At 39.4% G+C, this 12,284-nt stretch overlaps 1 protein-coding gene across 2 annotated transcripts in view; it reads right to left on the bottom strand.

Annotated features, from left to right (window-relative positions):
• The window catches only part of LOC137192016 (aldehyde dehydrogenase, mitochondrial-like), a 42,273-nt gene that overhangs the window by 28,977 nt on the left and 1,012 nt on the right, over window positions 1-12,284 (bottom strand). For both annotated transcript variants that reach the window (XM_067602566.1, XM_067602565.1), the window contains exons 2-5: window positions 7,929-8,033; window positions 6,273-6,413; window positions 4,154-4,233; window positions 3,780-3,891 (exon numbers count right to left, since the gene is read on the bottom strand). In XM_067602566.1, the coding sequence (XP_067458667.1) occupies window positions 3,780-3,891; window positions 4,154-4,233; window positions 6,273-6,413; window positions 7,929-8,033 (438 nt within the window). The remainder of the gene's footprint in view (window positions 1-3,779; window positions 3,892-4,153; window positions 4,234-6,272; window positions 6,414-7,928; window positions 8,034-12,284) is intronic.

The following is a 12,284-nucleotide window of genomic DNA, read 5'->3' as shown; positions in this document are numbered from 1 at the left end:
CTGTATGTCTGTCACATATCTCAAGAACGGTTCATCCCATCTATTTCATACCTTGCAGCTGGATTGCTGGGGAATGAGTGGTTCTCTAGAAATATATAAAACTACCTCATAAACAATGTTGCTTCTACAACGTTGATTTGCTTCTTCTGCCCGTGGAGTTAACAAGCAGAAATACGGACAGTGCCACTCTGCCATTGCAACCCAGATTGTGGTGGGATTATATCCATAGTGATAAGAATTACCATAGAGAATGAATTGAAAAAGTTTAGAGCGAAAGCTCTATTCCCCTTCCTCACACGCGGGATCTTTGTATGTACAGTGCTGCGCAAAAGTTTTAGGCACTAAAAGTAAAGTGGGAATGCTTACAAAAATATTGCTATAAATTGTTTTAATTTATCAATTAACTTCTTACAAATTTGAGTAAACAGTAGAAACCTAAATAAAATCAATATTTGCTGTGAGCAGCTTTGCCTTTAAAAACAGCAGCAGTTCTCCTCGGTACACTTTAACACAGTTTTTTCATGGTAACTTGCAGGTAGGTTGTTGTAACCATCCTGGAGAAAGAATGTTCTTCTGTGGAGGCCATCTCAGGTGCTTCTTCATGTAATCCCAGATTGACTCCATGATAGTGAGATCAGGGCTCTGTGGGGGCCATATCATGCCATCTGTTGCAGGACTCATCATTCTTATTCTTCTTGTTGCTGAAAATAGTTCTTTATGACTCTAGCTGTTTGCTTGGGGTCATTGTCATGTCATGAATAAATTTGGGACCAATCAGACACCTCCCTGATGGTATTGCATAATGGATAAGAATCTATCTAGGGTGCCTAAAACTTTTACACAGTACTGCATGTTCAAGACATAGTGCAGGATGTCTCAGGCACATTTTGAATGGGCACTACAGTTCATCAGATCAACTTTCACTCAACTCAAAATTGTAGTCTCCAGATATTCTGTGTGAGGCATTTTGGGAACATTGGTAAATTGTAGTGTCTACTGATAGGATGCATGTGAGGCGTTTAGGGAACATGGGTAAATTATAGCGTCTACTGAAAGGCTGCGTGTGAGGTGTTTATATTGGGGGGTGTATATTGTAATGTCTACCGATAGCATGAGAGGCGTTTAGGGGATGGACACAACTCTCTCAACGTATTGAAAAATCGGGCCATTCCGAACAGGCACATTTTGAACGGGCACTGCACTAGTTTTAAAAAAGACGAGAAAAAGCAAGAGAAAGAGGGTGAGAGGGCTGAAAGCACGAGTGGGCAACAGAGACACGCTGGAAAACTTCCTCTGAGAGAGAGAAAGCCCATGAATGACAGAAATACATTAAAATATACATTATTTTCTGTTTCACTGTGGTTACGTTCTAAAGCACAAATAAACAACCATCAAACACTCAACAGATTATTTATCGTGGAGACAGACACTCTTTTGGTGCAATTTGGATACATGACACATTTAATACTAATAAACTTTGAATAAACAAGTGAGCAGCAAGCTGCTCAGTTCCGTGTCTGAGTTCAGCAGGGGCTGTTTGGTATAAACACTGTCACATCACAGCAGGGCAGGGCTTCTGAACTCTGACTTGCTAAGAAAGACAGAGGCACGCCCCACTGAGTAAGAACGAGAAAAGAACGAGCAAGCACAGAAGAAAAAAATCAGAGGCCGGGGCAGCAAAACAACAGGAAGTGCAAAACAGGTGCGCAAACACATTTGATTGGCAGTAGAATCAACCAATGAAAGGCCGTCAACTGCTTCTTCAGTTCAACCTCAGTTTTGTCCCACTGGTAAAGTTACCCTAACCCTAACCCTAACCCTGTCTGGATTTAAACCATTTAATTTAATAAGTCCATATCATTTTAATTGATACATATACAGACGTGGCCGAAAATACTGGTACCCTTCCACCTTTTTTTTTTTTAAAAAAAAAAACTAAATATTCTCTGTATTAAGTTCAAACTAACAGAAGTATATGGTATCCATTATTCTTTACTTCACATTGAACATAAGCAAAACTTTGCTTTTGATTTACAACTTAACATATTATTCAATACAATAAAACAAATGAAAAAGGCATGGCCAAAAATATTTGTACCCTTAACTTAATATTTTGTAGCACAGCCTTTGGAGTCAAGCACTTTCTGTAATTCTGAATAAGGTTTCTACACTTCTACACTGTTAGTTCAGCCCACTCTTCTTGAGAAAACTGCTCCAGTTCTCTCAGGTTTGATGGGTGTCGTCTCCCGTCTAGAAGTTTCAGCTCTTTCCACAGATGTTCAATGGCATTCACATCAGGACTCATAGCAGGACACTTCAGAGCAGTCCAACATTTTCTTTTCTTCCACTCTTGGGTGCTTTTTGATGCATGTTTGGGATCATAATCCTGCTGGAAGACCCTTGACCTGCGACTAAGACAAGGCTTTCTAACAGTGGGCTGTATGTTTCGCTCCAAAATGCCTTGAAGTCTTCTGATTTCATTGTGCCCTGAACAGATTCAAGGCACCCAATGCCTGAGGCAGCAGGGCAACCCCAACACATCACTGAGCCTCCTCCATGTTTCACAGTAGGCATGGTGTTCTTTTCTTTGAAGGCTTCATTTTTTCTTCTGTAAATACAGGGTTGGTGTGATTTACCAAAAAGCTCTAATTTTGTTTCATCTGTCTTGCGACCATGTCCAGAGATGTTGGCTACAGTTCCATGGGCCTTAAATTTCTTATTAATATTGGCAATAGTGAACACAGGGACATCAAGCTCTTTAGAGATGGTCTTGTAACCTTTACATTAACCATGCTTGGCTATTACCTTTTTTCTAAAGTCTTCAGACCACTCTCTAGTTTTCCTTCTGTTTTTCATGTTTAATGTGATGCACACAGTAATACAAAACAGCAGAGTGAGTAATTTTCTCCTTTTAAACTGGCTGCATGCGTGATTATAAGATTGAAAACGCCTGTGATACTAATTAAAACAAAATAGTCTGCTTAAAGTATCACTACAAATCAATTATTTCTTACAACTTCAAAAAGGGCACCAATAATTTTGTCCAGGCTAATTTAGAATGTCTTTGTAGAATAAGCATGAATTCAGTTATTTTCACAACTTTTTTTGTTTTGTTCCACTGCAAACCATACATAGACATGCATTGATAATAAAATATCTTTTAATTTCACTTTTCAGGGCGAATGGTGCATTATTTTAATAAAATGCAAGGGTATAAATAATTTCAGCCACGTCTATATATGCGGTTCTCGAGAAATAATAAGCAGTCCGCCTGTTCAGAACAGGCACGTTTTGAAGAGGCAATGCACTCTCCTTAGTTAAGTGTAAATATTCCTAATTTTGCTCATAACACGGAGTAGAAATATGGGTAGAGAAAAATTAAAATACTGAGCCAGATAGAAAGGTAAATAAGCTAATGTCTATTAATATATGCTGCATATCTTTATCATGACATGTAAAAATGGATGCTCAATATCACACACCCACACAAAGATCATTGGTAATGCTGGCATTGGTGGTTCAATACCCAGCTCCTCCTGTCCACATTTCCAAGTGTCGTTGGGCAAGACACTGAACCCCAAATTGCTCCCAATGCTTAGGCCACCATCTTGCATTTTAGCTTGCTGCCATCGGTGTGTGAATGTGCATGTGAATGAGAGGCATACTGTAAAGCACTATATAAATGCAGCAATTTACCATTTAAATTGAACATTTATCTAACAGGATGTAGAGCATTTTTATCTTTTCCTCCCTGCCCACTTCAACCCCACCTCCCTCACCGGTATTATCTGTCCACAGACTCCGATGGGTTCATGTCTCGTGTAGCAGAAATAGTCTCCATCAATGGGAATAGTTTTTCCCTCCCATTTGTCAGCCCAGCCTGCGTAGTACCTAGACACAATACAGCTGGTTTAGATACGTGTTAGCACAACACTTGTGCTTAAATCTCTCCAGAAATTCAAAGCATAGCTTCTTCATCTCATGTATGTCTTACCAATGATATTATATTAAAGAGCTAGATAAAATGGTATCATCCACCTAGACTGAGGCAGCCAAATGCATTGGCAAGAAGTAACAAGCCAGTGTCATTTTGTGACCAAGTCACACAATGAAGTGTTAAAAGACGACAAACCCTGTGATGTGTATTTATTACCTGAAGCATTTCACCACATTGGGCAGATCCACAGAGTAGGAAACAGTGTATGGCTTCCCATTGTCAAGGGTCTCCAGTTCCTGTGGCAACAAGACAATATTAATTTTATATGCAAAGACTTGCATACGCAGACACATGTATATGCTATGTATAACATGGAACCAAATTAAATTGTGAAATATTATGTGATATGTGTTTCCACATATAATAGACAATATACATTATTAATAAGCAAAAGAAAAGATGTTCAGAAAGTTAAGCGTATTGTTGACAATCTGGAAGAAGATAAACATAGTATTTGTTTTATATTTGACAGTCTGGTTTATGTCCATATGTTGGAGGTGGAGGGTTGTAGATGACAGGAAGCTGAAAATAAAATGAAAGCGCTCTCTCTAATATATTCCCAAACAAGCAGACACGGACATCTGCACCGTGACTCCTCCCTCCTCTGAGGCGTTATCCTGCAGCCCCACAGACAGCGTTGCTGCTGTGGCGCTGCAACTGCCAGCTCAATCTTTCTACATGGAGTAGAGTTTGGCTTTGATAATGGCCATCAATAAAAGGCCAAAAGGACGATTTTTTTTATTCATTATATTAATTATTCCGCCAGTTAAACCCTGCTGTCACCGCTCCAAGTGAAGAAAATCCCCAAACGAGCTAAACACACTCAGGAGGGAAACTGACAAAAAAAAAAGGAAAACCGTGCAGGCTGACCTGCAGTGGTGACGCTTCATCTCTAGGACATATTCCACAGATATGTTATAGCGCTCACGCGGACTGTGTGGCTGCTCTAATCTGTTAACATGGGCGCCGAAATGAAAGGCAAGAGGTTCCGCGACACACACGCGCGCTCACGCAGGCTGTGTGTCCCATGCATGAGCCCTCCGTGTGTGTGCAGCGCAGCAGAGGAGACAGACAGCAGCGGAGAGTTGACGACAACTTAACTCGTTATGTTACTGTTAGTTAGGGATGCCACGGTGAGGAAAGCTTCCCACCGACTAATAAACTCGTGACAACACCGGTATTACCGGTTACACCGGACATTTTACAAAATAAGATATTCGTCAATGACACTCATCCGTAGAGCGCTTAATTTGATCTTTAACATTAAATTTTTAGTTTAGATCTTCACCTTATTTAAGAGTTAGTGACGGCGGGCTTCTGGCTGCTGCAAACAGGTCGTCCTCCGTGTACAGCCGGCCTGCGGCGCACACAGACGGGGACGAGCCAGAGGACGACCGCCACTTAGAACCAGAACTCGCCTGCCATCCAGAGAGAGCACCGAGACATGAGAGTAGCTGCCCGCGAACAGCTAGCATTACGTTTGTCTACAGCAGCAGGGCGGAGAACAGACGTCTCACTCCGCTACTTTTTGCTGCGACTCTGCTGCTGCTGCAGACGCTCCCGGAGCAGACAGTCATCTTACAATTGTAGCGTCTCTCGTCTGAATAAGTATTGATAACACGTTTGATACTTTACAAGTTGGAGTTTTTTTTTAATTTGATGAACGTGGGGGCTGATGCGCGAAAATGAAATAAATGTGTTCGTTTCTATAGACAAAAGCAAAACTACGGTATGGGCGGTGGGCAAGTTCTGTAATCAGTGTGTGTCCCAACACCGTGTAACACCGTTAACATCGACCACCGCGGCAAGCCTACTGTAAGTGCAATAAAAGCTTTGCGAGTAAAATGCCAAGAGGAGTAATTTATCAATGTAATCCGCAAAAAAGATGGGCAGACTCCAAATGACGAAAAATGTTGCCGTAAAGAGTGTGATTTGTGTCACAACGATATAAACGACGGAGCATGAAACGATAGAAATTTTTCTCTCGTCACACAATATATATCATCATATCGCACAGCCCAAGCCTACATCGCTTTGTAAAGCGTCGACCATAGACTGTTAAAACAAGGGACTTTATGGTCATTCAGGTGCACCTCGTAAACTCTGAAATCTACATCACTTTTTATGATAAGTCTGAGACTTCATGGCGCATTCAAGTGTACCTCCTAAACCCTGAAATCTGCATCGCTTTGTACGATATCCTATTAATTTCTACATTTTAAAAATTCTATGAAACATTTTTTATCAAATTGCATCCCCATCCCCCATGACTCACAGCGAGGTAGGCAGCATCCCTCTCAATGGCATCAGCCAATCGGTTGAGCAGTAGGCCACGTTGAGAAGCATCCATCCTTCTCCACGATGATCCCAACTTAAAGGCATTGCGTGCTGCTTTCACCGCCTTATCTACATCTGCCTGGAAATATACCACCACAACATGATTAACCCAGTTCTAAAGGAATACTCATCTGAAAATATAAAATTACAAAGGATTCCGATGGTGACCGAGAGTCAAAACATTAAACTGCAACAAAATATCCATAGACCACTCCTGCAGCATAATCCACATCTTTTCTGTTGATTCATAAATCGATATCCATAAATAAATAAAATATCAGAGCTCACCAGCCCGTATTAGTGCAGAATGCTGCTGCTGAAACTGCTCAAACTGGCACCACAAAATATGGACATAATATTCTACCCAACTTACACTGGCTCCCTGTAAGTTTCCTCACTGATTCTAAAATCTCACTGTTGACATTAAAGGTATCAAATATCTCAGTGGTTTGCTGACTCCATTATTCTTAGGTCTCAGCTAGTGATAGAGGTTGACCAGGCCTTTGCAGATTAAGCCCCCAGAATTTGTACCACTGTCATTTGAGATTAAGTAAGTGAGCAAGTAAAATTTATTTATATAGCGCTTTTCACGGACATTAGTCACAAAGTGCTTCACATAAGCATAATGCCACCAAAAATACAAAGCAATAAAGAAATACACAATATGTAATAAAATATACAGTAAAAAACATTTACAAAAGTAAAAAATAAAAATACACAATAAAACTTATAAACAAAGTGCCGACTTCTTACAGGTTACCCAAACGCCTGTCTAAACAGGTGTTTTTAGCTGCTTTTTAAATTAATAAACTGAATAAGCAGACCATAAGGGTGCAGGCAGAGCATTCCATAGTTTAGGTGCCACGGCCTTAAAAGCTCGATCACCACGGGTCTTAAAGCAGGTGCATGGAACAGAGAGCAAGTTTTGCATGTTAAACCAAGCCATTGTGTATGGGTGTAGTAGATCAGCCACACAGGCAGGAGCCTGTGACCATATTAGACAGGCTACATCTGTAATGTCTTTTAAATCACTTCTCAAAACATCCTTTTTTGTTCTTTTTAATTTCTCCAAGTTTGGTGTTTTATATTTTTATCTACTTTTAATAGTATTTTATTGTCACTGTGTGCAGATTTCATCTGTTGTTTTAATTTGCATTTGATTTTATTCAGTTTTTTCTTATTTTGCTTTTCTAGGAAAGCACTTTGCAACTAAGTCAAGAAAAGATTCTTTGTCATTGTTATTAACTGCTATGAAACAGATATGTTCAAATTAAAATGATGAATGAAAGGAAGTTCTCCATCTGTGTAGACAGAGAACAAACAATACTCCAGCTGGTTAATGCATAGACAGAAGGCGCAATCATGAAACGAAAAAAATAAAGAATATGTAGAGTACAGAACATGTGGTTTACAGGGCAGATCTGCATGTTGAGGCAGATAAACATGCACTTTTATTTCTGTTGGACTTTCTGTATGTTCAATTTCAGTTTAATGTTCTGCTACAGTAAATGTTACCCACAAATGCTCCCCATTTTCACTGGAGAATACATGACTGGAGTTAAAGCAGTCCGTATGTATCAGAGAGTTTGTTTACCTCATTAGCCTCTGCAACTTCACAGATGACCTCACCAGTTGCTGGGTTGATGGTAGGGAAGGTTTTCCCACTCGCTGCATCTTGCCACTGGTTGTTGATAAACAGCTGAAACATTAAGATTTACCATTACATGGGCATTTGTGGCACAACAAAAATTTCATCCGCTGCTGGAGGAAAACTGTGCTGGAGTTATTGTAGGACAGTAATTTGAAAACTTTTGAATTTCATTTTTAAATGAAATAAATAAAACAAAAAGAAAAAAAAGAAAGTAGATAGTTCTTTATCAGTTTCCTACCTCTTATAGCCTGTTTCATGTTAATCTCCCTCCTGCAGATCAATAACATCTTATCTTTTTGCAACTGCAAGTCTGACCTCTTTCCATATATGGTGGGGGATCTGTATTGGAATTGCCACCCCAAAATTATCTCAAATTTTCCTTTTGGGCTAAGGTTATACGTTTTTTTAATCTTCTGTTCTTACAGAGTTTAGACTTGGTCAGGATGTGTTACTGGTGTGGGTCTATGAAAATCATGAAGACATTGTGGCCCCTATTTTCGTGAACCCAGTACGTGGCACAGATCGCAGTCAAACGTGCTCTGTGCAGTGCACCAGGGGCATGTCCAGCGCACTTTTGTTTTTTTTTTATTTCAGAAATTATTTTTAAAGTTCAGATTTGACTGTTGTAAAAAAAATAATTGCAGAGATTTTGGGAACAATAGTTGTTCATTTAATCTGTTAATGATTCAGAGGAGGACTATAGCTGTATTGGATAACAGATGCTAGTAAGAATCACTTATTTATCATTAATAATAATTATTTAGTCTTGCAGACATAAATGTCATAACCCAAAAAAAGTAAAAGGAAAGACGAGCAAAACATTAATTTGTTTGAATTTCTTCAAGCTTAAAAACTAAAAAAGAACTTCTTTAATCATAATTATTGTCCCTCTGTTGCTTCCTTTAGGGGTAATTATCTCTCCATATAAAGCTAGGAATCTCTACATGTATGTAAATTGATCCTTCGCATATCTCAACAACCATTCATCCTATCCACTTCATACCTGGCCGGTGGATTGCTGGGGAAATGAGGAAGTGCAATGTCGATGTGTGAAGTTGTCTGGATGAGCGGTTCTCGAGAAATATATAAAAATACCTTATTAATAACATTGATTTGCTGCCTCTTCTGCCCGTGGAGTCAACGAGCAGAAATATGGACAGCGCCACCCTGCCATTGCAATCCACATTGTGGTTGGAGGTGGGTTACATCCATAGTGTTAATGACTTGAAAACATTTAAGAGAATTAAGCTCTACTATTGCACTCTGTAATGTTACTTTGAATGAAACTTGGCATTTATGTGCAAGACTTAGTGCAAGATGTCTCAGGCACATTCAGAAATATATAAAAAATACCTCAAACAATGTTGCTTCTGCTTCTTCTTCTGCATGTGGATTCAATGAATGGAAATATAGACAGCACCATTCTGCCACTGCAACCCACATTGTCATCAGGGATGGACTTACAAACAAACAGGCATGTTTTAAAGGGGCACTGCACTAGTGAATAACAATTCTACATAATTTGGTGGCCAAAAGGCTAGAAAGTTGGGTTGTGACTGGTAGCGCTGAGGTGCTCTTGACCAGTGGTTGTACTGTACAATTTATGTTCCTGAAAGAGAGCAAATTGCTCTTACAGAAACTTTCTTGCATGTCAATTCACACCTTAAAATTCAGAATTAAAATGAGCACAGACAAACTACCCTCCTTCAGTAGATGACTGTGTGAAAGCAGCTTTACAGACACATTCATCTGCTGAGGGGGGAATGTAGATGAGCTTCAGCTAAACGTTTCATTTGGCATCCCACAAGCTGTTTGTTTAAAAAAAACATTGCTACCAGAATACAGGTGCCATTGTGGTTAACACCTGTCACCTGTCAACAACACACAGAAGAGAAATCAGAGGGGTATTCTATCAAACTGGATAAAGAAAAAGCCTGTGTTATTGCGATAGGGCTTGTTAATTTAAGTGAGAGTTCTGTTCCATCACAGTGGCTTATATGATTTATACTCCAGAACTAGCCTGCTCCATGGCAGGCTAACTGTCAAGCTTAATTTAGCTGTGTGTCAAAGAATGTCTGACGGGCGGAGGTGATGATGAATGGACATCCTGCGAAAGAGAAAATGTGTCAAACAGATGATTGTGTAGTTGGTAACGGTAAGTTGGTTCTCCTAAGTTGCCTACACCATAATTTTAAACATACATCTGATATTATCTAGCCTACTGATAATATAGCCACAGTCAGTGATCTGAATGTTAATTTATTAACAATATAAGACAATAAGTACAAGATAGCACTGCTTTTCACTTTGCACATCCCAACTTATCCTGCCGTCCCATGGACTGAACTGACGACCTTCCGGTCACAAGCTTGCTTATGTACTCCACGCACAAGCACAATGGAAGCTTATTCAAGCCTGGCTAGAGTTAACATTGACTAGACATGGCTAAATTGTGTTAGTGGAACGGCTTAAGCCTTAAGTGAAAGCTGACGTTAATTCAAGCAAGGCTTTTTCAAGTAAGCACAGCTTTCTTTAGCTGCATTGATGGAATACCCCTCTGCTTAAGTCTTACTGAAATGTCACATACTGGATACACTTGGAAGATGTGTCCAAACTTTTGACTGGTACTGTATGATCGGACAGTGGAATTTCAGGATTTAGGTACAGTGGCGTTGAATTGCAAATCACAACAGCAAATAACAAAACACAACAACAAATTGCAAATCCAATTTATAAAAGAGAACACACAACAACAAATCAGAAATTACAACAGCAAAACAGAAACCACAACCAAAACGTGGTAGACTCAACAACATCAACTGCTATTGGAAAAGAAAAGTACCTGCTATTGACAAGGATTGTCGCTGATTGGACAGATGCACTGTCTGCCTTTTTAACAGGAAAAAATGCATCATATATATTAAACATAGCACAAAAAGTAAGGAAATTTGTGTTTGATAGATTATTTCTTTGTTGTAACAATGTTTCTTGGCAATAAATCTTATACCGTTGGAAAGCCTGTTCATTTTCCTTTTAAATGGTGCCACATTTGTAAGGAACATGCATTTGTGGGATGAGCAACAGAGCTGAGTATGTGGGCTGCGCCGATGAAAAATTTGCCAAATCTTAAGTCACATTTTCATGATAAATTTTGGTAGTTTTTAACTATATCTTTTAGCCGGATGAAGAATTTTAGTCATCCAATGTCTGGATCTTAAGTTATCAGAGAAATAAACTGGGCAAATTTGGGCAGCATTAGCAGCAGTTCGGCTAACAGCCCCTCCAGGAAGTCCGGTGCTCGCCAAACATGATCGGAGAGGTATTGATTTTTTATTTTATTTTTTTTTTTTTAAAAAGGTGTTTTGGAGAGGAGGAGACCTCTGCGGGTAATTCAGCTCCCGGTAAAAACATCCTGAATGATGAACACTAGAATAATCCTATCCCGGAGAAGCTGGTTGTTTAACAATGAAGACAACAACTGCCATGATCCCACACTACTTCACAACGTCATCACACTCTGTCTTTTGTTATTGTTTTGATTGAGAGACCCCTAGTGGCTGAAATTACATATTGTGTGTTTAAATTTATGTATGAGTGTTTTCTTTAATGATTTAATTCAAAGATTAGAGAGGCTGTTTTTAATAATTGTCAATGTTTCCATGTATGCAGTGATGTCACTGCAGCAAATATTGTGGGACATTTAAGCAGCAAAACTAAAAACTGGAGTTATAAACTTGACAGGACAGAGGAAACTCTCCAGAATTAAACTTTTAGCTTCTGAAATAATTTTTTAGACAGCTCTGATGGAGCTCAACATTTATCAGGAGGACTGTGTGTATGTGTGTATGTGTGTGTGTGTAACAGCTGACCTTTTGGATGTGTAGAACACAAAACATTAATTACTATTAAATCCTGAACGATCCTGTTGGCATGTCTAGAGATTTAAATAATCAATGAAGTCACGCTGCTGTGCCTCATGCGTAAATACACGCAGTGTCTCTATGCATGGGGGATCATTTAATATATTTATATTTAATAAAGTCAACAACAAAAACCCCCAACTGAAATAATGTTCCCACGGCTATGTTATTTATTTATCTATCTGTCTGTCCATCTATCCATCTATCAATCCATCCATTTATCTAGACTATTGCAAGCACAGCCAAGGACAGGGTTCTGGTAGTGGTCTATGGGGAAAATGCTTTTTGGGCCACAAGGGGATTTTTCGCTGCAATACCGCGAGTGTTCACTGGGGAAAATTGGCTGCAAGGCTGAGTGGCGGCGCTCTATACAGCTCTT

This window comes from Thunnus thynnus, chromosome 10 (genome assembly GCF_963924715.1).
Source record: "Thunnus thynnus chromosome 10, fThuThy2.1, whole genome shotgun sequence".
Lineage (NCBI taxonomy): Eukaryota > Metazoa > Chordata > Actinopteri > Scombriformes > Scombridae > Thunnus > Thunnus thynnus.
Note: the sequence above shows the minus strand (reverse complement) of the source record. Positions and strands in the feature narration are given on the sequence as shown.